Source organism: Phycodurus eques, chromosome 13 (assembly GCF_024500275.1).
Source record: "Phycodurus eques isolate BA_2022a chromosome 13, UOR_Pequ_1.1, whole genome shotgun sequence".
Taxonomy (NCBI): Eukaryota; Metazoa; Chordata; class Actinopteri; order Syngnathiformes; family Syngnathidae; genus Phycodurus; species Phycodurus eques.
Window position 1 is genome coordinate 18,927,191 of NC_084537.1, and position 26,597 is coordinate 18,953,787.

The 26,597-nt window shown below is 42.4% G+C and overlaps 1 protein-coding gene across 14 annotated transcripts in view; it reads left to right on the forward strand.

Annotated features, from left to right (window-relative positions):
* Positions 1-26,597, forward strand: part of LOC133411507 (receptor-type tyrosine-protein phosphatase F-like) — a 216,458-nt gene that overhangs the window by 141,620 nt on the left and 48,241 nt on the right. For 5 of the 14 annotated variants that reach the window (XM_061693983.1, XM_061693982.1, XM_061693986.1 and 2 more), the window contains 11 exons: positions 22-155; positions 760-904; positions 4,380-4,685; positions 6,803-6,996; positions 14,237-14,263; positions 17,488-17,605; positions 18,520-19,092; positions 20,243-20,343; positions 21,427-21,680; positions 22,934-23,012; positions 24,873-25,097. In XM_061693983.1, the coding sequence (XP_061549967.1) occupies positions 22-155; positions 760-904; positions 4,380-4,685; positions 6,803-6,996; positions 14,237-14,263; positions 17,488-17,605; positions 18,520-19,092; positions 20,243-20,343; positions 21,427-21,680; positions 22,934-23,012; positions 24,873-25,097 (2,156 nt within the window). The remainder of the gene's footprint in view (positions 1-21; positions 156-759; positions 905-4,379; positions 4,686-6,802; positions 6,997-14,236; positions 14,264-17,487; positions 17,606-18,519; positions 19,093-20,242; positions 20,344-21,426; positions 21,681-22,933; positions 23,013-24,872; positions 25,098-26,597) is intronic. The other 9 variants (XM_061693990.1, XM_061693994.1, XM_061693991.1 and 6 more) reach the window with 3 other exon arrangements.

Genomic DNA, 26,597 nt, shown 5'->3' on the forward strand with positions numbered 1-26,597 from the left:
TTCATTTCTCTTTTCTCTCAGTCCCGTCCCAGCCGTCGGGCTTCGAGGCTGAAACTGAGTTGGACACCCGCATTTTGCTGTCATGGTTGTGGCCCCTCCAGGACCCCATCATCAAGTACGAGCTGCAGTACTGGGAGGCCGGCACAGAAAACAAGGTTAGAAACAGAAGATCTACCTACTGGCCTGCATTACTTTTCCTGCTAAGGTTGAACATTTTCACTAAGAGTGTGCAAATCTGGGATTTGCCTATAAATGCGTTTTTTAAAAAAATATTTATTTATTTTATTATTATTTTTTTTTTTAAATAATACGTTTGTGACTTGCTTTCTTAAAAAGATCAATAATTATAGCTAACTTTATTATAGTATTTAGTATTTTAACACCTCCACTGCCTCGGCAAGTTCAGCAAGCTATCAAGTGCTATATAGTACTTCAAACGCAGATGTTGCTTTAAAGGGGCTCTGTATCTTCACCCACCCTAGTCGATCTTGTCAGGCGGAGAAACTCTGTGTGGGGACGGTGATTTTGTAAGTTAGATATAGGCAGATAACTTAAGAATTACGTGGTTGTGTAATTTTACACTTAAATAAAATACAATAAATACAAATATTTGTATACAAGCTATTAAAAAGTAAATTTTCCATAATATGTCCCGTTTAAGAATGTAAAAAAAAAAAAAAGGTTTGGCCCAGTGAGAGATTATGGGAAAATGTGACCTTGGATTTCCCAATGTGACTTTCAAAATGTTGAACTTTGCAGATACACGTGACCTTCGATCCGGCCGGCTCCTACGCCGTGGACGGCCTCAAGCCCGACACGGTCTACCGCTTCTCCCTAGCTGCCCGCTCCGAAATGGGCTTAGGCGTCTACACCCAGCCCATCGAGGCTCGCACTGCCCAGTCCAGTAAGTCAATCATCTTTTTGTTTTATTTGATCTCCTTGCTCCCACCGCAAACCGAATAGAAGTCGTCCGCCAGCCGGCCAAGGTCATCGCTTTTAACACGCAAAGTTGAGGTACTAAAGTGGCAGACAGCATGGTTTTACCCCAGTGTCAAAGTCAATTTGAGCACAGCATCAAATGTTGCCTGTGCGCCGCCGTCCTTGTCAACAACACCAACAACTGTCCACCCACTTGAGGGCCAGTCTCTGTTGTTCAGCTTTCAAGGTAGGTTTTGTGTGCCCCCTCCACATGTCATTAGATCCACTTTGTAAGACTCCCACCAAGCATGTACTGCATGAATCCCTTTATGTTTTTCGATGCAATGGGCTGACTCGTCGTCAAGCTCTCAAAAAAAAACCCGTGTAAAATGTATAGGGCCTTTTACATTTGAAAGAGAGAGAGCTACTTTATCTTCAATTTGATCTCGGTTTCACGCCTCGTCTTTATCGCACACTCACTTTTTTTTGCCCTCGAGGCGCGTGTATTTCCCGTGTTTCCTGATTCGACTTTTGTCAAGAGAATAATAGGGGATAGATTTGAACGCCTAAATATTAAACAGAAGTTCTGCTCCGCTAATTTGACTTTAACCCTTGAGAGGTTCTTAAATATTCACCGTCCCAAAACCTGCTGTAAAAACATTTACTAAAAACGAAAAATCTCAATTTCACACAAGTCAAATAATTACATTTTCGGTTATTTTAAACATCTGAGGGCCAATATGTTGACATCAACAAACCAACACACTTTCGCTATTAGGCACCCTTGTGAGGCTGCATTCTTTGAAATGAGGAAAGGTAGCCACATTTGGTACACAAATGAAGAGCCAAACATGAAAAACAAAACTTATTTTCATGAAACATCAATAGCTTCAAGAAGTATTTACTTATTTTTATTTGGGTCAATGACTGGCACACTGAATTTCTTGCATAGCTCCAAGGCCCCCCCCCCCCCACACACACACACACACACAAAATGTACACATATTCATATCAAATGCCAATTTTGCTTAAATTAGATTATAATACACAGTGTGGAGGTGGACTTTCAGGTTTGATATATTGTCATGGGAAAACCTGAACTCTTAATAAACAAAAGAAAGGACAAGCACTTGGAAAGAAATAAAGAAATAAAAAAAGCTTTTGCAAGGAGACAGTTCGAATACAACCAGATTGGGGACTGCTAAGAAGGGCCTAACTATTCCTGCTCAAGCGAAGTCATTTATACAAACACAAACCTGCAGTTATCTTCTGCAACCGGTAGTTATCTTCTGCCTTGACGCCACTGGCGCCCCCCCTCCAAACCCAGACATCTTGCTTCGCCTCAGCAAAGTGATACCACAGTATCAAAGGGAGAGAACGAGACAGGAACATGGTGACATTTCTTATCCTCACACGAGAGCGGAGTTTATCTGATGTTATAATAAACAGAATGGAATACATTTATAGGTGCAATTTGTGCAAATAAATATTTTCTAACAAATATATATTGAGACAAGCTTGCATACACACCATTATAAGACATCAAAAGTGACTCACTTAGTAGTTTAGGCGCAAGGCACCCTGGTGGAAAATGGTAAAAGGCGTGAAATGTTGCTGCATGCTTTGAAATGGGGGAAGTAGTGCATCTGGTGGATAAATGTAAATATTAGAAATTAAAATCTTACATCCACACCAACTTCAGTAGCGACACAAACGTACAAGTTCAGCGGGGAGCCCCCCTTGCAGAAAACAGATGTAAATTGTTACTGCATGCTTTAAGTGGGGGAGAAGTAGCACCTTCTGGTGGAGACGTTTAAAAATGAAAAGCGACATCAATAACGATGCCCACTCAGGTGTAAAATATTGGTACATGCTTTGAATACACAAACAAAAGTCCAAATTGTCATTATACAGCATTAAAAATAAGCATTTAGTAGTCGTCACATATTTTTATCACCAGGAACAAATGTTGTTTGTGTTGCGTTACTATTTTAGGCTAATTTAAGAAACAAGAAACATATTCAAAATTACTCTTTAAAGGAATATCCTTGGGCTAATTTGAGTATAGTATTCATTCAACGCAGCCAAAATAGCTCCCCAAAAAAATCGGTGACAGCCACAATATGTCCCTCAGAGTTAATTAGTGTTGTCAGCTTCCCATTGGAGCTCACTGTTCATTGCGCTGCATCTTAAGACGGACACTTCATGGGCATGCTCATTTTATATCCCATCTTATTTCCCCTTTGCGGTGTTGAATAGGTGTTGTAATGAAGATAGATGCATGCATTGGTGTTACAATGCATACCTCTGGACTTGGGAGTTTTCTGGCCGTCTCACCGCTTTGGCTGTTAATTAGCCATAACGGCCGACGAGCAGCAGCTCCGTACGGACACGTTAGCGGCTTTCCGCATGTAGATAAAATCCCCGCCGCCACTACGCTGCTTCTTGGGCAACAATGTGCCAACATCACTTGACGCTCGTTCGCACCCTCGCTCGGTTGTTTGCTCGCTTCGCCGAGGGAGCAGCGGGAGAGGGATCGCAGTTCAGAGCAAATTACATCTTTATGGAAACACTGACCCGTAAAATTCTCTGGGATATTTTATATTCTGCTCCCCCCGTTGCCGTTTTTTCACGGTCCCGCGTGTAAATGAAGTGCCACAACACACACACTCAAACACGCCCCGTGCAGCAAAACTCTCAATCCAGGGGTGGCATCTTGGTGTCTGTGGAAGCTTTTTGTATTCCTATTTCTTTAATTGCCAGGCATACAATGCACTTGTGATGGACAAAAGTATTGGGACACAGCCCGTTACTCAGTTGCTTGACATTCTGGACCAAATGAAAAGCAACAATTTGAGGAAAGCCCTTTTACTGTTCCCACTGCACAAAAGTCCAATAAACTGTGTGTGTGATGAGTTGGGTGTGGAAGAGCCACCCGGTATTGCGGAGCATCCTTATAAAATGGTAGCCTCCCGCTTCCGTTCCGACTCCGATACTGCGTCAGCTTTGTACCCCCATTCCGGCTTTATGACGGCTCTGTTAATAGCTCAGAATGCAAATAGTGGCGTTTCTAGAGAGTAGCAGACATTGCCGTCAAATTATCACATTTGCCGATTTATTTATTCCTGTTCCGACTTGGAAGAAAAATTGCCAGCTTTGACGTTACACTCCATGTTGTGTTGATAGAGAGCAGTGACAAACGTCAGTAAAATGATGTTGATGTTTACATTTGGTGTAAAAAGGGCTCCAGCTTCAACGAGCTGACCTTGCCATTTGTCCCAATACTTTTGTCCATTTCCAACTCAAAAGATAACAAAAAGCTTCTTTTTTTTGCCTTCAGTTTGCTTGTCTTTCAGTTTTTATTTTACATGTGCTTGATTCACCCCCACCCCACTCCCAACCCCTCTCTTGTGATTGTGCCCCCCCCCCCTCCTCCCCATCCTTCACTCCCCTCCTCGCAGCCCCCTCGGCCCCCCCCCAGGATGTGCAACTGTTCAGCCTCAGCTCCACCAGCCTCAAGGTGAGTTGGGCGGCGCCGCCGGCCGGCCGCCGCCACGGCATCATCGTCAGCTACACGGTCAGCTACCAGGCGCTGAGCGGCGAGGACACGGAGCGCCACGAGGTGAGCGGCATCGGTGCCGCCGCCTCTGTCTACGTCATCCAGGACCTGGAGCGCTGGACCGAGTATCAAGTGTGGGTGCGTGCCCACACCGAGGCGGGGCCGGGCCCCGAGAGCGCCCCGGTGAAGATGAAAACCCAGCCGGATGGTAGGTTGACGCCAGTAGTACTGAAGTACGTACACTGTACTTAAGTAGAAGTCAAACTAAAAACTGTAGAAAAGGTAGAAGTACTGATTCAACTCCTTAAACTCGAGTAAAAAATTACAGACTGTGAAATGTATGTAAGTACAAAAGTTCAAAAGAATTTGTACTCTGAATTATATACAATATGTTTTGATAATGACAGAATGTTTTTCTAACATAGTAAGCTGAGTAACAAAAAAATAGTAAATTAAAACAACTGAAAGAATGCATTTCACATCTATGTGTTTTTTAGATTACACTGAGAATTATTTTATGCCATAAGGTGTTTTTTTTTTTTTTTTTTTTTTTTTTTTGGGCTGGCTCGACACAATAGTTACCAATCATTCTTGAAGGCGACAATCAAACAATTCTCCTTAATAAGTCCATGGATGTATATCTTACTTCTCTGAATCTGTTGCCCTTGTTGTTAATGCTCCCTGGTTCACTTTCTTCCATCTTGCCGCTGTCCCTGTTTTTTTCCGCCTTATATGAGACTGCAAGATCTCAATCAAACAAGATCTTCAACTGCAGTTGACTGTACCGCTCTCTATTTACGTCTTTTTTGCATTGTGTCATCATCCGTCGAATGTAGGGGTTGAATCGGCCCGTCGGTGAGTCGAGACTACTACTCCGTCGAGAGTCGGGACTACTACTCCGCATCGACGTGTGACGCTTGAAGTCGACTAATCGTTAATCACGTGTATTTTGCATATCGTCTTCCAATCGGCGAATTTGCGGAGGACTTTCAACTCGCTCGTCTGCTGCCGTCGTCGGACTACGAAACTCTATACGGCAGTGAAATGTCTCACCAGTAAGGCGACAGTCTTCATACATCTGCGTGGGTCCGAGAGTTAAAAAATAGGCGGGTTGCAGACCAGCATAGTGGTTAGCCTCACTAGCTTCAGATATTCCGATTGCTGCTAGTTTTAAAAGATTAATGTAGATTAATTAAGATTACAGATTAATATCCGCAGTATTTAAAACTTTATATTCATGACCAAAATATGTCTAATAAATCACAGACAGCAACTGTCTACTAATCAGAATCAGAATCAGATTAACCGAATCTTAATTCATCATCGAAGTTGAATCGCGATTAGCTCAAATACATTAAAAGCACAAGTGAAATAGAACAAGAAATGCTAAATATTTTGGGGGCCTGGCTATTATGGCGCGTATTAACACTATGCTATGCTATGAAACATGCATAGAAACATGCGCAGTACTGCCACTAATTACAACTACAATTAGCAAAGTGGTAAGTTATAGTTTTCATGTTTTTTTTGAATTTGTTTCTGTGCCTGTCCATGGTGCAAAAAAGGTTTGGGGCGACTATAGTGTTGAAAAAAATATCAATGACGTCATGGATTAATCGACTTGACTTCCATAACATCATAGTCGACTGCAAAAAATCTTTAGTCCTTCAACCGCTTGTAGAAAGTACAGATAAAGGTTTACAAATGTAGGAAGGAAAACATAAGATCAATAATTAAGTAAGGATACCTGAAAAATCTACTTGCAGGTAAGTACAGTAACAAAGTACCACGGGTCGACGCAAATAAGATGCAAGACGTGTCCTTTGCCCCTTCTTCTTTGTGTCTTTTGTCTTTGTTGATCAATAACAAGCTAATGAGGCGCTCCTGTAGCCACGAGGGGTGCCATGTTGGTATTTTCCCTTTTTGTTCTTGTTTCAGCTTTTTAAAATGTATTGCAGGTTATGTCTCATCACCTCGGGACTTGCCTCTGTGTCACTTCCCTCTTTCACTGTTGATACACCATCCAGGTTCTAAAGTGGAGCACCGTGCTCCCTTGCTCCCTTGCTCCCTCTTCTTCTTCGTTTGTGTGCTCCTCCTTAGAGAAATCAGCCTGTAATGAATGTTTTTTGAAGTTCAGCTTATTTTCACGCCATCACTGCACCCACATGCTGGCCCACATTCTCGCAAGTCCAAAAGTTTCTGTTGATCCCCCGCCAACGCCGCTTCTTTTTTTTTTTTTTTTTTTTTAAATCAGTTGTTTCTCTCATCAAAGCACAGCAAAAATCACAAACTCAGCGTTTTGTCGACTTTCTTTTCCCTCCCCAGTGCCGGGAGCGCCGCCCCGGAAGCTGGAGGCCGAGGCGGTCAACTCCACCGCCATCCGCGTGACCTGGAAGCCGCCGCTGCAGAGCAAGCAGCACGGCCAGATCCGAGGCTACCAGGTGGCCTACACGCTGGTGGAGAACGGCGAGCCGCGCGGGCAGCCCAACATCCTGGACGTGGTCTTGGCGGAGGAGCAGGTACCTAGTCTCCGGCTGTGCGATGTCCACTTTTTTTCATGTTCAATTTCCCGCCGCTTCCACTCTCGATGTGTGCACGCTTCAGTTCCCTCCCCCCAACACACACACACACCCAAAATTGTCTCTGTCCACTTCCCTCTTCATTTTCTCTTCACATATGACATTTAACTTGAAATTGCCTCTCACATCTTTATAATGCAAAAAAAAAAAAAAAAACATCCATTGATAGTCTACCCACAGTCATAGCTGCACATTTGTTTTCTTTGAGGATTTTCACACTCACTGCCTTGTGTTGCCACCAATGTAACCAGTGTAACTAACACATTTAATGTACAATGGTACCATGATAAAGACATACAGTAATGGTACAATTCAATATAATGTCAAGAAGAACATAATTCAATATAATGTCAAGAATGAAAGAGTTTTTGCCACATTTTTTACTTCAGTTCGAAGGAAATTGCGCTGCTCCTTCTTGCGTGCGCACTTGGCCACCTGGGGGCAGTATGATACAGACGTACGGATAGACTTGCAGCCCATCAAAACTCCTCAGTAAGCCGCAATAATAATAATCGTTCTTTGCAGAGGATAATGCGTATGCGAGTATTGTTATGTCTTTCTACTTCTGTTGCTATGGCGTTTGGCATTGTTTGTTAGCATTAAGCTAAACTGACTTATCTAAAGCAAAGCTATTTGGTTGTTTGGTATACAGCGTGTGTAATTCTCTTTGTGTGGTGTTTAGCTTGACAGTAAACCTCAACTGGGCTTAGGGTTAGTAGAAATTAACAGCTTGAAACTCCCTCTTTGAGGAATTGTTACTGTCTGCCAAACTGCTGCTTGTAGTGAGTTCACTGCCACCATACAGCGCTCATCTTGCAAATGTTGTCAAAGCAAAAAAAAGAAAAGAAAAACAGCTCTTTATGTCAGTTCACTCGTATCTCAAGGCACCACAGTACACTGTAAAGTGAGCTGGCTTAGATTTTGAAAGCAACCACCTGTTTTAATGTGATGGTAGACACAGAACAGCTCAGTACGGTATGGCGAATAATATAGAAAGAATGGAATGCGCGCGGGAATGTGAGCTCCCACAAGGCGTCCCCCTTTATTTTTTGACATCTCGCGGTTGGCTCAAATTAGCAACATTTGCTGTTGGTCATTTGGTGCGCGTCTCTCTGTCTAGGCAGCTTTGATTGTTACGACAACCACCCATTTTTTTAAAATGTAATAAATGAAAATAATCTCTCTGCTGTCTCAAATTAACTTAATTGGTGGGTTTTGTCATTTGGTACATGTGTTTCCCTGTCCAGGCTGCTCAGTACAATATGGCTAAGAAGGAAAAAGGGGAATGTACGCCTGTTCTGAATGCATTTACACTATGCACTGCATTATTCATAGCAAGCCCCAATAAAAAAAAAACAACTTTGTTTGTCCTGCTGAGTACTAACATTAACGGGAACACGCATTCTCTCGCCGCCCTCTGCCGCCTCTGGAAAAACATAAAATTTTTCATACGCGCTCTTGCCAGCCTGCGTTGCGGGGGTAGCGGTCCGCTTTCCTGGCAAATACATCCCGCCGCGCCCTTGATTGGGGGGGGGGGCTATTAACCCTCATTAGCAATAGTAAATATCCCGCCGTCTTTACCCCATCGCAGACTGCCAAGGTCAACTGAGTAAGTAGAATCTTTTTACCCAATGGGACATCCTTTTATAAAAGGCAAATTGTTGGTACAGACAAATGTAGGTGTATAATTATCATCATTAATTGCAGGGCAGCTCAGGGTCAAGTGTGAAGGCTCTGGCAGGATAAATAGCAAGGTTAGAAACAAACAACCATTGGGACTCACATTCACACCTACGTGCAATTTAGAGTCTTCAATTAACCTACCACGCATGTTTTTGGGATGCGAGAGGGAACCGGAGTACCCGGAGAAACGCCACGCAGGCACGGGGAAAACATGCAAACTCCACACGGGCGAGGGCGGATTTGAATCCGGGTCCTCAAAACTGTGAGGCAATATTTTAGTTTAATTTTGAATACCTAATAAAGCATGTTTTCATTGGTTGGTTCTATCATTATTTAAGGCTGGTGTGTCAATACCTTACCATAAGAGAAACACAATAAATCACAATATAATTATCACTTTCAAATGTTTATGTATACACCGACACGATATCGACACGACGTCATGATATTATTTTTTTTCCATTAAATATGTAGTATCGATACCACACTTGTCACAAAACAACTATACGAAACCCGAGGGATCTTGATGTTTTTTCCGCAGTAATCGCTGTCACAATAAGTGTTTAATCATGTTTAAGCGGACTTATGCAGAACGTGAAAAATATGTTTTTATTCATCTGTATTTTACCACACCGTCAGATAAAAAGATAGGCAACCCCACAACCCATATTGATATTTTTTCCGCAGAAATTGCTGTTACATTAAATGCTTATTAAGGTTTTGGTTGAGTTACGCAGTATATCGTCAAACAAATTTTCACTGGTAATTTCTATTGACATTTCACGAGTTTGTATCGATACACATGGATATTTTTTGCATTCTCCGTTACAATAAAAATCTTTAAATTTTTAGTTACACAATATGTAATAAAACACATTTTCATTGGTTAGTTTGTATCGATATTTGACCCTTATGTATCGATATCATACTGTCAGAGAAACAATGCGAGACCTCACGATATTGATATTTACATAACATTTTTAATCATTTTTAGGTGGAATTATGCAGTGAATCATCAAACATGTTTTCTTTGGAATTCGAGTCCACATTGATATATTTTTTTCGCACGCAGTGATGACAGTACATGGAGGAAAATACTGAAATCATATTAAAAGGCCCAAATTATTTAAAAGCACATATTTGTTGCTTGAATATCGATAGTGTATCATAAGAGAACAATTCCGTGAAATGGATAATTTGATCCACTCCTATTAAATTGCGAGCACATAGTCTCAGTCGGGCCACTTTTAGTTTGGGCTGCAAATAAGAAGATGGCGACTTCTTGCATGAGCGTGATCTTGCCTGGTTAAACCCGTCGTGACCCCGACAACTCTGGTTTGTGCCAGCTACACACAATTAACACATTTAGCAAATTGCCACTTGAGCCAGTCCTGACGACGCCTGTCTCGCTCTCTCAAACCTGTTGTTCCCTCCTCTGGCAGCTCTCTATCTCGCAGTCTGTTTCCCTTTTTCTCCCCCCCCCCCAACTCCACAACCCGTTAGCGTCATTGCAAGAGGGCCTTTGCGTGCAAGTCGGTTCCCCTCGATTTAGTCATCTCGAGCGGGCGACCTGCACGGGCCTGCCCGGACGTCAAGGGAAGGACCACACAGCCAGCCAAAAACAAAATAGTGCTCCGGCGGCCGTTTTCTCACCCAACCGTCTCCCCCACGTAGTCTCTCCCCTCCCAAACGGCAACCGTGTTGACACAGCACACAGGCAACTTTTTATTAAGATTAATTAAAAAAACACTTCCCTTATGTTGTGGGTCACATTGACCATTTTTAAAGTTTACAATTCTTTTCTATGAAAGAAAAATGAGGGGGGGTTTTCTTACCGTTTTGTTCTGTTTGTTAAATTTTTTAATTTACGTTATATTGATTTTTCTTTTTAAATTAGAAGGGCCTTGTTTTCTTTTAAATTTTAAGTAAAATTAAAATGCATTTATTTTTGTAACATATTTTAAAATATTTTTTATAAATACCAAAACCACAAAACATTATAAATATGTAAATATGTTTTGAATTATGTTTTAAGAATTGATTTAATTTTTATTTTCGTATGTTAAATATTTTGACAGTAACACAATCCTCCTGTCATGTTGCGGGTTAAATTGACCCATTTTAAACAACAACAACAATCCCCAATTATTGTTTGAGTTTATAAAAACATTTTGTAATTGTTTAAATTTGTTACTTCTTGTTATTGTATGTAAGTATTTATTTATTCTTAGGAGTCTTGTTCTTATAATTTTTTTATTTACGTGGTATATGAAAATTAATTTACGTGACCTTATTCCTTCATGTTTTTAAAATAATTTGTATTTCTACAATTTTGTGTATTTATTTTGTATTATTATTATTTATCATGAAATTATATTGATCCGGCAATGGCACAAGGGTTTGCAAAGTGGGGCGGAAATGTCACATGTACTGTACAGTGTACAATTGACGGTTAAACGTACCACGGGTCACATTGATCCTTGAACATTCTTGGCATACCAAAGAAAATCGAATTCAAAAGGAGAGTTTAAAACATCCTTTGAATTTATCTAACATGTACACAAACGTTCGTGCGATCGGATGGCGGATTTTGTCTGCGACGCTATCACCTCTCCCTCCCCTCTTATCTGTAGCTGCCGCTCACCGCAATGCTACAAGGACCGCTTTGTGTGCGTGCGTGTGTGTGTGCGTGGGTGCTACAAGCACCTCTTTTCAAGCCCCTGCCCACACAGCACCCTCAATTTCCATTCTAATTTTAAACCAAGAGGCCAGCGCTAACAGCGCAATGCTATCAAACCCTTTTTCCCCACTATGACGGGCGGGGGCCACTTCCACTGCTTTGCACACTCCCGCTAACTTTTAGGCAATTCACACCTGCGATAAGAGCCCCTTTTCCTTACTTGGCTCTACTTGCTCGCGCTTTTTTTTTACTACTGAAAAGGTCAGCTGGGGTTCGAAATGTGACAATGAGGAACCAGGGATACCCATAAACATGAATGCTAATGTTCACTTCACAGTGGAGGCCGCAGTGCACTGCTCCACAGTCTCTACTTTGTTGCAGTGCTCCATTTTTTATTTTTTTTTATTAGCCCCACTGGTCACGATACACGCATGCTAATGTTAGCCTACCCCTCTGCTGCAGTGTCATGCTCCACAGTCTCCATTTTCTCATTGCCCCACCACTGTTGGTCGTTGATTGTTCAGGAAGATTGTCGCTTTCAACAATACGCAGCTAGAATTGTCAACCATAAACAAAGTTAGCTAAACCTGTTGTGGCATTGTTGTTTTTTTTTGCACCAGTCTCGACTTTGTTCCAGCGGTCAACACCGTCCTTTTAATTTTGTAATGGAGAATTCATCAAAGACGACTAAATGATTTGTCCTACGTAGAACCCATTCAGTTTCGGTGCATGAATCCATGAATTCCAAGCCAGCAATTTCCTTGCCTTTCATGAATAATGCAAAGTAAGGACAAGGCCAACGTTGGCGAGCATGTTTTTGAAAGTGGTCAACCTAGGTGGTAAACTAAATTAGAATTGGCAGGCGCACCGCACTCGATCATACGTTTATCAATATCAGCCATCGGAAAATCCCGTGCTTTGTGCTGGAATGCATTAGCCCTTGTGTTTTTCTATACTTACTGCCCATGTTCGCCCACATTCAGCACCCGCTTTCTCAGCTCCATTTTGCTTGATCGTTCATGCGTTTGGGCAGTTCACGCATGTTTATGCTGGCTCTCGTGTGTCTGTGTGTGTGTGGAGGAGGGGGTGAGGGGTGACTGTGTGTGTGCGTGTGTGTGTGTGTGTGTGTGTATGTGTGTGTGTGTGTGTTTCGCTTCACCGCCCCTGATAGGAGTTGAATAGAAATGGAAAAGAAAAAAAGAGCACCTCAGCCCGTTTCACTCCATCAATCATGACAGCTCCTCTTCCACATCACTCGTCACGCCGCCGCCACCTCGCTCTCATTTTGATAGCCGCAAATCTCAGCCCGTGTCATCACATTTGCATCCGTCGGCGGCGATGACGCTTATCGGCTCGCGGTGGCGTCGGAAATCTAAATGTGCGCCAGGGTAGTTTATTTATTTAGTCTCGCCTCGAGGTTAGGCGAGAAGAGATTCAAGACAAGGCCGGGAGCTGAAGGGAAACAAATGATGCAATTAGGTACCGCGCCTCACACTGAGAGGTGTTCCTAATATTTTGGTTGCTAAAAGCGGGGTACAGTAATCCCCAGCTCTTCGCAGAGCTGGGGGGAGGGGGGGAATCCCCATGTGTGTGCTTACTGCTCTTGCAGTGCGCGGCGTACTCCCGATGACCAACACAGCACACCACACACACGTAACGCTGTCTGTCGTAATACCAAGACTGAACTGTGAGACGCGGCGAAATCCCAAACGCTTGCGTTCCATTTCAATTTCAACGGCAGCCATTTCAGGCAGCAAACTGGTTGGGCCAAACTGAGTATTCATATTTTGGAGGTCAACCGTATATGCAGTGGAATATCAAAACCGTAATGTAAACTGGTATAAATAATAGTGTGTAGACACTTCGGGCCAAAATGATTCATGTTCATATAAAATTAGTTCAGGCCCAACTAGTTAGCTGCCTGAAAGAGCTGCCATGGAAATTTACAACAGTTTCCGTTCTGTGTCTATTCCAACGACAGCCCTTTTAGTCAGCTAACTAGTTGATCCTGAATTCTTTGGCTTCACCTCACAGTCAGTCATCATTTTAGTAACATCGCACGTCCTCGTCGTGTCATTCAGCAGCGCTTTCTCTCCCGTTTAGTCCTGCCCACCGACTCCCAACATTCTTAATCCCAATCCCCGACTCCTCACCGTGACCTCCCCGACGCCGCCCATCAGTCAACTTGGCCCACGAGTTGTTGAACTACGCAGCGAATTTGCCGGTAAATGGCAAGCGTTCGCATTCCGCACGGACGGGTTTTGATGTCGGGGCGCGAGTACAGTGGCGCTGGTAATAAGATTTCACGCTCGGCGTAGGAGCCGGCGGCAGGAAATGGGCTTTTGCGTCCCCCGGGAATCTCCCGGAGCGAGCAAAGGGGAACATTTGGAAAACATATTGAAATGTAATGAATTTAAAAAAAAAAGAAAAGAAAAGAAAAAAAAAGAGGGTGCGAGGGAAACACTTTCCTCGTCCCGAAACGTCCGGTGCAGTTACGGCTAATGGAGATGTATGGGAACATGTTTTCTTAAGATTGATAGGCAGATGGGAAAGCAAGGCAGTGCATCACAACACCAGAAAGTTTCACAATCATTCTCGACCTTGATGACGCACGTTCCACTTTTTTATTTTACTGCCTTTCCTCCATCACGCTCTCTCTGCTGCTTCCTCTGCAAGACACCTACATTCACCTGTCTCGTGGCGGAAAAAAAGTCCAAGCGCTTTTTTTCCCGTGCCTGTTGTGTTGCCTCTTGACTCATTCTCCTCCTCCATGCACCCCACCCTCTGTCCTGTGTGTCTTGTCTTCTCTCCCATCAGTTCAATATTACGGAGTTCACCGAGCATGTGAGTAAGCCTCATGTGTGTTGCTGGGTTTGCCATTTTTTTTTTTTTTTTTTTTTTTTTTTTTTTTTTTTTTTTTACAGGGTCCCAATCCGCAGTTCGGGGGTGTTTTGTGTGTGTTTTGTTTGGATTAAATGTGTGATTGTGTGCGTGCCGCGCCTTACAGGCATTTGGTGTGTGTCCTCACGTCACGCATTGCCGCCACAGCAAGAGACGTTCACCAAGAAGGCTTCGCCGGCACTTGAGCAAATTAGTTTTAGATGGTCGAAAATACTAAAAAAGTATTTTAAAAAATGGTATTCTAAACAATGCCTGTCTTGTTTAAACAAAATTATAGATAACAGAAGAAGTAGAAATAGTCTATGGACAATTAGTTCAGCTGATTTGCTTTCTAAATGAGATGTCATTGAAATCGAAGCAGAACGTAAACGGGTGTGACTATACCTGGATATACAACTAAGTCCCAAATTATTCATCACCAATAAATTCAGGCCCATTTAGTTTGCTGCCCAAATGGACTGTACTGTATATACAGTTCAGACCCAAGCCATTCATATTCATATACAATTACTGTAGTCCCAGCCCATCTCGTTCAAATAATTTTGGGATTTACCTGTTGACAATGTACCATTCATACCAATTTACGTCACCTTTGGATTTCAATGACAGCCCGTTTAGGCAACAAACTAGTCGGGGCCAAACTATGAGGCATCATTTGGTGCTCAACTATAAATATGGCCCTATTTACACCAATGCACGTTCTAGTTCAGCGCCGGCCCATTCCGACTTGTAAACTAAACGGGCCTGTTGGAACTCCTCCGCCTTTGCCGTGTTGCTCGCCGCCAGCTAGTGAACTCCATGACACTTCAATTGATTCATAAGACAACGCAGCGATGACAAAACCTCATTAATAAAAGCGTCAGATGGATTTATCGCCATCAAATTGAATTTAGCATGCCCGTCGTTGGCGGAGCCCCTCCCCCAATAGTCTATATTTATTACAAACTCAGTCTTGAAGACACTCACTGATGACTGCGCGCCCGTCTAATCACAAAGCGAGGCGGCCATTTCATGTGACGTTCGACGTACTGTTTTCACTTAAAAGCGAACCTGTTGTCCATCTGCGCGTTTTATCATCTCCGAGATCGACAGGCAACCTTTCATGTCGACGGCACCTCGCCGTTCCACGTGGCCGTCACGCGCGGCCCTTTTTTTGTGTTTTTGCGCGTTATTGCCTCGTCTTCGTCAGCCATAGCATAAACGCGCCGCCGCTTACTGTTCCCATGTCAGACAATACAGTGGCGCGCTGTCGCAGTAACAAACAGCCGTCAAAGACGTTGTTTTGTACGACATCACGTCGAGGCATTCATTTGTGCAGGAAAATGTGTAAAAGCGCTTTTGCGGTGACCGTCTGTCATGAAAATGAAGTCGCACAAGATCTCTGGTCTTGCCATTGGACTGTGGACGCATAATTGATTTATACATCATATTTCACTTTTAATGAATAGACAGTTTTTTCTTTCTTTAATATTTTTATGTTTTTAATACAAACTGTACGCAGTGTGTAATTTAACATATTTAAATGGCAAAAAAAATGTAAACATAATACGAATTTTAAAAATATGATATAATAAAATGTTATGAATAATAAATAATAGAATACAAATAATAAAACATTTTGTTTAAGATTTATTCAAATTCATTACACTAAATGTACTAAAAAGTAGATTAAAATAAAATAAATGTTAGTAGTAGTATTTCAATAAAAACATTAAAATAATACAATAAATGAATACAATGGCTTTATTATATTCAATTGAAATGTATTTGTTGATGTTCAGCGAAAGGAAAAGTACTAACAAATTGACGGATCTTCGGCTCACTGAAGACTTACACTGAAAACTTTGTGTAGTGTTTCATTTTTTTTAAAACCTGAAGTACTAAAGTAATTCATAAAATCCCTCCCTCCACCACTTGATTATCTCTACACGCATTTGCTCCTGATGGAGAAAAAAATTGGGAGCGAAAAAAAGTGTCAGCCGAGCTAATTCAACGTGTGCGTCTGCGTGTGTGTGTGTGTGAATGCCACCTGTCAAAGGCATTTTTAAATGATTAAAGTAATGGGACTCGCTTCCACAAAATTCAAAGGTTTTTCTGAAATACTTGTAGTCATTTGCAAACATCTCTCTCTAAAGTGTAGGAGTGCCAAATGTGCCTTAAAGAGGCTGCCAATAAACGCTAGGGGGCTTTTTCCTTAAATTTTCTCCTATGATAATATAATTAAGTGTTCATAATAATAATAATAACTTGGACTTTTATAGTTCCTTGCTGTAGACGGAGAAACGTTTAAGGTTATATCGGGCATAGGAAGAAAAAGATGGCACCATTCTTTGAGTAGAGTGTGGCCAGCAGGGAGGCTTGTAGGTCCACATAAAGATGACAACTCCAGTGTGTGTGTGTGTGCATTTGCGTACACGGCGTACATGTTAAAAAAAAAATTACATTTAAAAAGCATTTTTGTGCGTGTGCTTTTGTGTGCTCGTTTTGTTTGTTTGTTTTTTTTTTTTTTTTTTTTTTGGTATTTATTGTTTGAGTGCAATGTTTGTCTGTGTGCTGCTCTACTGTTCCACACAAGCGTGTCCGTGTTCCTGTGACCGCCCCAGCGTACTTGAATGGGAATCCACAGAATGACCACCATTGGCCTTACTTTACAGACCGCCAACAAAAGATACATATTTTCACACATGTATAGTTTTTTTTATTTTGCTGTAGCGGTTCAAATAAAAGAAGGTTCATGCCCTGAATTTTGAACCATGATGACATAACATTGAATTTACAGGTACTTTCTTTTATCAATGTCAACTATTCAATTTACTGAAAGCAAAGCCTGTAACATTTGATGAATAAACTGTTAACAGCTTGGTGGTCTCCATTCAGCTGGCGTGAACACTGACACGCTCGTGATATTCTCGTTCATTCGGTTGGTTGATGGGGTTTGGAGTTTGCCTTTCAATTGGACGGGGGAGTTTTTCATGGAAAAGTTCCTGGTCCCGCTTGTGTGCCTCTTGGAAGATTGATGTTGTTTTGGGGGGGAGTTGATAACAGATGCTACCAGGACACCCAACGGCTGACGGAGGGTAGTCAATTGTTTTTGTGGGAGCTTGTCTGAGAAGGCTTCTTTGTCTCGTCGATTAATTTGGGCTTTTGTAAATGTCGCCGCATTGCAGGAGGCCTTCATTACCGGACTGCAGTCTGAGACCACCTACTCTATCGCTGTCGCGGCGTACACCACCAGGGGAGACGGACCTCGTTGCAAACCTAAACTGGTCACCACCACTGGAGCAGGTGAGCTAGTGGACCCCAGCGATATATATCGCGGATCGTTTTTTTTTTTTTTTTACAGTACAAAGGGGTGCCTTGAGATATGACTGATTTATTCAGTGACCACGCTTGTATCTCAAAACACTATCCCAAATCATCTGTCCCGATTGAAATGAATAACAATCCAAGTCATCTGTTTCAGCTCTCTCCCTACCCCCCAAAAAGACCCACCAAAATGTTTTTTATGTATTAAAAAATAGTACAACTAATCCAATCTTCTGCGTATTTATGAATAAAAGTTCAGAACGTTAACGGTTTTTCAGAACATGGACAAAATTTGGTGACCTGGTCCTCAGCATGTCTAGTTAAGTAATGGCATCTGATGTTGTATTAGTTGAGCACCGCAACTTTCTCTGTGCATTTAGGACATGTCGAGTTGACCCTGTACTCAATTGAAAACATTCTATCGCCCACATTTTATGAAATTGTCTTTGCTGCTAGTCAACCTTTCTCTTCACAGAAGAGAAAGACATGACTGGAACTGAGTGACAGGATATATTTTCCATCCACTTTGCGGCACGTTTCAACTCATGACATTTCAACCAAGTGACTAACGTTGCTAATTCACTTTAGCTAACTTGCAGACAAACACAGCGAAAGCTGTCATGAGCCTGTGCTATGGTTATAGCCCATAAGTAATAATAATAAAAATAAAAAATAAAAAAACGCCCTGGGCAGCAGCTCTGCAAAAAAACATGTGCTGCACGAACACAAAATTCTGATGTCAAGTAGAAAGCCGCAAAGTATCATCCGATGGGCCCCTATTGGCCCCCAGGCCGTGAGTTTGAGACCACTGGTTTAAATCATGTGGGAGGGATGAAACTATTTCACAAAAATGTTTAAGGCAATGATGGGACAATCTGTGTTCATATTTGAAGTGCCAGGTAAGCCCACCATGATGATCAGCGCCACCATGGGCAACACGGCACTCATCCAGTGGCAGCCCCCAAAGGACATGGTGGGCGAGCTGATGGGCTACCAGCTGCAGTACAAGCGCACTGACGACAACACGTACACGTCGCGCGAGCTGCGCAGCACAGACGACCACTACACGGTGACGGGGCTGCACAAGGGCGCCACCTACGTCTTCCGCCTCAGCGCCCGCAACCGGGCCGGCGTGGGCGAAGCCTACACCAAGGAGATCGGCACCCCCGAGGACGTGCCCTCGGGCTTCCCGTTGAACCTGCAGGTGACGGGCCTGACGCAGTCCAGCACCCAGCTGACGTGGGACCCGCCGTCGCTGGCCGAGAGGAACGGCAAGATCGTCTACTACGTGGTGGTCTACCGGGACATCAACAGCCAGCAGAACAGCACCAACCGCACGGCCGGCACACGCATGACCATACTGGGCCTGAACCCCGACACCACTTACGACATCCGAATACAGGCGTATACCGGCAAGGGCGCGGGACCCCTGAGCCCCAGCATCCAGAGCAGGACCATGTCTAATGGTATGACCTTCGTGAACCTCTTACGTAGAGACTGCACTCAACGTTTTCTCATATTTACAAAAAAAGCCAAAGACACATTAGGTTTATTGAAGGCCTTTGATGTTTATAAAAGTCTGTTAGTTAGGTGTATTGGATTTAATGTCATGTCAAAGATATTAACGTCATTAAAGATGTTAAAATTGTCTTTGTTTACAAAAAACACGTATCTTAGGCTCGCTGAAGACTTAAACTGACAACTTAATGTAGTGTTTGATTTTTTTTTTTTTTAAACCTCTACATGTTTACAAATAACATTAAGGTCTTTGATGTTTCCCAAAACTCATACATTGGATTATTGAAGACCAAACATCTCCATTTTAGGGTCACTAAACACTGTAAAAAGTGTTCGATGTTTCCAAAAATGTACATAAACATGTTACTGTAAATCATGTGTTGATGAATAGCGCTTCTAGACTGTCAATCGTTTCTGATGTTTCCCAACCCCTGTACATTGGATTCTTTGAAGACAGTAAATAGACTTGGATGTTCCCCCAAAAAACTAACAAAAACAATTCAGTTCATTTAGCACTGTACATTGTCTGTGCTGTTTCCCAAAAGTTGTACATGGTGTAAATTGTCGTTGGTATTTACAAAAAGAGAATATGTCGTCTTTAATGTTGACAACATAAATTAATGCCAGCTGTATTTGAGCTTTCCCCCAAATGAATTGACCAAAACACGAGCTTCATCTTAACAGACGACTCTAATCGGTCTTTGAAACACGAGGTTGAGTGTTCACACACGCAGCTCGCGAACGTCATGTCACCGAGTTGCGTTTGTCAACGCTGCCGCCCTCGTCTTCTCTTCTATCAGTAGCGTTCCTTCCTCATCGAGCACTCCTCCGCGCACCGGTGTGTGCGTGTGTTTATTGATTTATGGCCGACTAATCTCATTACATGCTGCAGTCACACCTTCCTCCCTGGCGTCACATCCACAGTGCATCCTCGTGCGCCTTATCGTCGTATAAAAGGATGCTTGACTCTCTTATTGTGACGCTACGCTGACGTCTCTTTGCTAATCACTAAGATTTTTACGTCTCTGAAAAAGTGACATAACATTGATGTGTTCCTGCGTAACGGTCCAAATGATTTTTTTCTTCATTTGCCCGCAGATTTTCCCACCTTGAACTTTGGCGTCAAAGCGGTCATGAAGACGTCGGTGCTCCTCACCTGGGATTTGCCGCCGAACTACAAGTCCCAAGTGCCTTTTAAGGTGAGCGTCCACCAGGTCAGACCTTGACAGTCAACACGAGTGCAATTATTGCAAGCAAAGGCTTTGATATTGATTTGTGTTGTTCGAGGTGGTGGTTATCTTGAATACCTGATGAGAGGAGCGAGCGCAGTAACTCATTCGCTGCCGCAGACGTTTATATTGTTAAATGTGGAATCCAACCGTTGACTCCCCCTAATGTTTTGATTCAAGTACTTCTCTCAAAGCGTAGGTGTGGAAGAGGGTCTCGCCCAGCTTCTCTGTGAAATTGAGGTTTGTAAATGCACGTAAAGGCAAAGATCCCTGAAGATGGCAGCGTAGCATCACTTTTGATTGGAGATCAGCACAGCTTGTGGGGGAGAGAAGAGAGAGAGAGAGAAATGCCCTCATGTTGGAAGTTGAGGCACCTGACACTCGAACACATTATGTAGATTGTATGTGTCACCGTAGGTAGTAGAAAAGTGTGTGTTGTGGTTGTGAGAAAAGATGACAAAGTTCATGGAGCGAATGAGGAATGGCGTGGAAAAAAGCCATTGACGTTGCACTCGAGCATTTTTTTCACAAAAAAGATGATTTCCTCCACTTGTTTGGTTAGAAACCAGCCCATGTTCCCATGGTGATGACTATAGAACAGAAAAAGCTCGGAAAAGAAACTTTCTTTCTGGTGACTGGTAAAAAGAGTCTGCCCTTCTTTTGTAGGTTCGGTGCTTAAATTGGCATAGACAATAATAAATAATATTCTGTGGCCTTTAAAGATCAGTCAAAATGGTCTAAAATGGATGTAGCATATGGGCGCGTACATTGTGCGCACACATCCCAGATCTGGATTATTTTTTTTATTCTGGATTATTTCCATTGAAGGCTGTTTTTCATGAATATCTTTGGAGAAAAGTTGTCACATTCATCACATCACACATCACCATCCATGCGTGACCAATTGCAGAATAGATTTTTTTACTTTGTGGATAATTTCCAGTTGTTCTGTTTATGTTATGCAACGTGACATCATGAATAAGATCGCGTGCTTGCCCAAAGACATATTTTAGCATAAACGCCATTTGCTAACTCGCTGTGTCATCGTTCCAGATCCTGTATAACCAGCAGAGCGTGGAGGTGCAGGGCAACCTGAAGCGGAAGCTGATCACGCAGCTGCAGCCCGACACCGACTACTCCTTCGTGCTGACCAGCCGCGGCAACATCGCCGGGGGCCTGCAGCAGCAGGTGTCCATCCGCACCGCCCCCGACCTCATCAAGACCAAGCCCGTGTACGGCTCCCATCAAGCGCAGGGCGGCAAGATGACCATTAACCTGCCAAAGGTGCAGACCACCACGCGTGTCAGGTCAGTGGAATAAATGCAAGAGAAAACAGGTTTGATTGGTTAAAAAAAAAAAAAAGATTACAGGGCAGCATGGCATCTTGATTGTTGAAGTGGGTGTGCGAGGTGATGAGGAGGTCTCGTTAGACCTCTCACGCTTCGATACTTGACTGACCGTTAAATCACAAACTCGGAAGTGCAGAGAGAGGCAAACGGCCGCCGTGGCTGTCAGCGGCAGACGGCGGGAAAAGCGCACCAACGTCGCAGCGGGTGAGGAACTTCTCAAGGTGCCGACTACATAGACAAGAAAAGACAAACCGCTACCTCTTTTTGATGGTTTACATGTTTGTTTCTCTTTATTCACTGCGAGCTAAACAAAGCTCTAGCTACAAGGTGTTTACCCAGGTAAAAAAAAAAAAAAAAGGAATAGTTAAGGTTGAAAGTAGAGCTACGGTTTCAAATAAGGGTTTGTTTTCAATTTGGCTTCCAAACTAGGGCTAAGGTTTCAAATTAGGGTTCCAAGACATGGTTTTGGTTTCAGATAAGGGGTTAAGATTTCAAGTTCAACGTTTAAAAAACGGGTTAGGATTTAAAATTTGGTGATCAAACTGGGGTTACGGTTTCAAGCCTAAATTAGGGTTTCAAAGTAGGGTTTCAGGACAGGGTTAGACTTGGAAAGTGTAGAGTCAAGTAAGGGTTTAAAAATAGGGTTCCAAGGCAGGTTTAGAACCTCAAAGTAGGGTTTCAAGTCGGTTAGGGTTCCAAGTTGGGATTTCAAAGTAATGTTCCAAGCCAGTGTTACACTTGGTTAGGTTTTCAAAGTAGGATTTCAAGCCAGCATAAGGGTTTCAAGTCAGTGTTTCAAGCAAGGGTTTGGGTTAGAGTTTTCTAAGTACAATTTAGATCCAGGGTTAGAGTCTCATCTATTTTTCAGGATCTGTGTGTAAAAGAGGCGATAGATAGCGTGATGCATGACGATGTCTTTTCCTCCAACATATGAATTTATTGCAATTCCCAGCTGTACTAAATACTTCACTTTCGGCTCTGTTTGAGGCCTCGCTAATGACGGCAATTATCGCTTTCTCCCACGGCGCGTCCTATTAACCTCAGGAGTCCTGTGGGCAGCTCTCTTCACTCCAGGCTTGTCTGGATGGGACGGTGTGTGTGTCGTGTGTATGTGGGCCAGATTTCATTTTAATTTTGTAGAATGTTCGCTGGTGTTCGACCTCGGAACGACATTCCTGTTTGTCATTGGATGGCATTATGTTTGTTGTCAGGTGGTACTACATCGTGGTTCTGCCCGTGTCCCAGTCGAGCCGGCGCTGGAAGAATCCGGATGAGATGGACCTGGACGAGGTGAGCGGCAGCCGGTGGCCGATTGGCACATTACGTGGCGGGTGAAAGGTCGCCATTAGCGCCGACTGGGCGGGAAGTGTCCGCTTGTTACCAATTATCTCCACCACTCTCCAGGGCTTGAGCGCGGTGGAGGTGGTGCGGTGGGGGGGGGACTAATTATCACGTGCCAGGTCTGCAGACTGTGCCCATCTGCTCAATGCACCATACCGAGAAAACACAGAATACTTCACCATCCTGTACAATAGAAATAAGTACAGTAGAAATCAGACCAACCTTTCGCCTTCATGTAAAAACATGAGCACCGGGGCTAGTCTTAGCGTCAGCGTTTGTAAATACATAAATATAATAAATTTGATACATTACAAAATAAAATTGAAAAAAATCCCCTAAATATAATTGCTAAATAATTTACAAATTGAATACAAATAAAATAAATCCCTTAACTATTGTCAGAAAATAAACACTGAACTAAAACTAAAAAAAATAGAATAATTCCTTATTGAAATCCCGTCCATCCATTTTACAAAAATAAATAGAATCAATTGTAAAATTGAAATTAAATGAATACATAATATATAAAGCAAATAATAAAATAACATTTCAAATAAATATCTTGAAAAATAGTGCAATTGAAATAAAATAAATACCTTGATTGGATGAAGAAATATACACTACATATAGTATATAACAAAATAAAAATACAGTCTTAATCTCTTAAACAGTGTCTCAATATAAATGCTGAAAATAAAATTTAAAAAATCCCTTAATGGGCGAGTACATTAATTAAAAGATAAATAAATAAAGCCCTTAAATGTATTGCAAAATAAAATGATAAAATCTCTTAATAGGATGAATAAAAACATATACCCATTAAAATGAATACAATACCATTTTAATTATTAGTGCAAAATAAATGATAAACGTGAATAAAATAAATCCCTCAATTTGCTGAATTGATGCATGAATTTTGTTATGCACATCCAGTGCATAACAAAAGAGCACAACAAATCCCATACACATTCCTGTGAAATAAATCAAAACTAAATTTAGATCAATCCCTTAATGGATGAATAAAATAATATATACAAAAATAAATCATAGAATGAAACTTTTTAAAAGCCCTTAAATATTATCAGAAAATAAGAATAAATATAAACATGAAGAAAGAAAACAATAAAATAAACGTACAATAAATCAATTATTGCATTGTGAAATAAAATAAATAGATACATTTATACATAAAAATGAAGTTAATCCTTAAGTATTATCGCAACCATTCTTCAAAATGACAAATATTGTCTTAAGATTGAACCGCGATATCGCCCGCTCTCAATGGTCACATAAAGGAGAGGTCTTAAATTTGATTGAAAGTGCCTTTATAAAGTCTTGAGTTTGGCCTCCTTAAACCTGCAGACAGCATAGCTTTCCATAAAGTGTTCATGACTACTTTATCATTCCTTTTAATGAAGATTTTCCCGTCCCACGAGGGGACTGAAGCGTAATGACAGCGAGAACATTAATAGCAGCATATTTAAATAAAGCACAAGGCTGGCAGAGAAAGCGAGGGCCCTCCTTGAGTCATGAAACAGCAAGCGGCCCATTGTTTCCTCCCTGCGACATCATCATTTAATAAAGCTGCATCTGGAGCGGCGCTTGACACTCAACAAAATGCCGCCGCAGAGCTCTGCGTTATGTTGCAGCTGACTTGTTCACCAGATGGACGCACGGTGTTGTCTTTCAAGATATTTGGGTCGTTCACAGAGGTTTGGCTGTTGCGATGTATATAGCGTAAATACACAAAGTATTGTTGTGAGGTTTGACAAAATGACATAACACAAAACAATGCTGTTTTTCCTGCAGCTGCTGAAATCGAGCGAAAGCCTCACGCTGAGGCGGCGGCGTCACCTGGACGCGTCCAAGCCGTACATCGCCGCCAAGCTGGCCTCGCTGCCGCCCGTCTTCACGCTGGGCGACGAGAAGCGCTACAACGGCTTCTACAACAAGCCGTTGACCAGCGGACAGGAGTACGTCTGCTTCGTGCTGGCCGTCCTCCGCTACGAAGGAACCGACAGCACCTCGAATTACGTAAGTAGCACCCGCGCACGTTTGTTGATTAACCCTTAAAGAGGGTGTTGAGATTTATTTTCCAAGGTCTTTTGACTGTATTGAATGAATACAGGCGGAATTTGGTCATCTTTGTTCCTGGCGTTAGTCTAAATTCACAAAGCGACAAAAAAACCGACACGTTTGTTCCTTGCGACAAAAATGTCCCATTGAAAACCATTTCAAATGCCATTTTTGATCCCGCATTTATCTTAAAACTAACATCATTTCGATATACTTTCATGTATTTTCGTTCCTACTACTACTGAACTGATAAGTGTGTATCACAATTGTGGTTAGATGATGAATAAAATACATTTGGTCATCTCTGTTCCTTCAATTAGCCTGAAATGGCAAAGAGGACACAAAAAGTGACCCATTTGTTTCCAGTGACGAAAGGTTTTGCATTGAAAACAATTAATTACAAATGACATTTTTGTATCCCACATTTTTCTTAACACAAACTGACATAGAAGCAGTTCAATTTGGACTACTGCCGATCAGTTATTTTGTGGCAATTATTTGAAAAATATCAACTATTGTTATTATTATATAAAAATATCAACTATTATTATTGTTATATTATTCATATTTTTCAAAGATTAGCATGGAATATTTCTACAGAATCTTTAAGGAGCAACTTTTTTCGTTAGGGCCAAATGAGGACAATAAAGAACTCGTTAAGCGTTAAGCACCCAGTGTTCCGATCAATACCTTGACGATAAATCTTTAACGCGTTGCAGTTTTGCTGAGCGCAACTTGTTGATGACATTTATGACAGTGTAAGGAGAAATAGTTTTTCAATTTCAGACCGAAAGCCTTCTCCTCGACTCGCCAAATTAAAAAGGAGTCGGCCCGCTTGCCGCTCCTCGTGTCTGACAAACTATTTAAGTTTATCGGCCATCCCCAGGCTCTAACTACGCTGCCGCTAAAGCGTGTCCAAAATGGGCGGCGATGGCGAGCCAAATCGCGCTTGTTTTTATTGCCACTTAGCCTTTAATACAGCCGCCTCTAAAAGTCATTGCGGCTTGTCCGCTAAGTCCCTCTCAACACCCCCCCCACCGGCCCCGCAGCCCACCCCCAACTGGCCCCGCCGAGTCCTCGGAGATGCGGCTTTTCGCAGAGCTCCTTACAATATTTAGAAACAAGACTCTTTTGCTTTTTAAGTGGACGCATCAAAAAGAGCGCCGACGAAGAGGCGCACCAGCCCTCCACGGGACGGTTAGGACTTGACTCCGGGAAGAACGAGAGCCGACGATTGCTTTGGGCTGCCGCGCGACTCTGCTCATGCATATTTAGTAGATGCCCCCCTCGCCCCAAGCGAGTGAGTGCAAATCAGGGCTCGCTGCTACATTTTCAGCAGATGTAAAGTATAGTATGCACGGCAAAAGTCACAGTTTGGTACATACCTTGGTTTTAATGTGAAGCTTTTTTGTGTACACATTTTAAATGCAACAAAAAAATGCAAATAGTATACTTTTG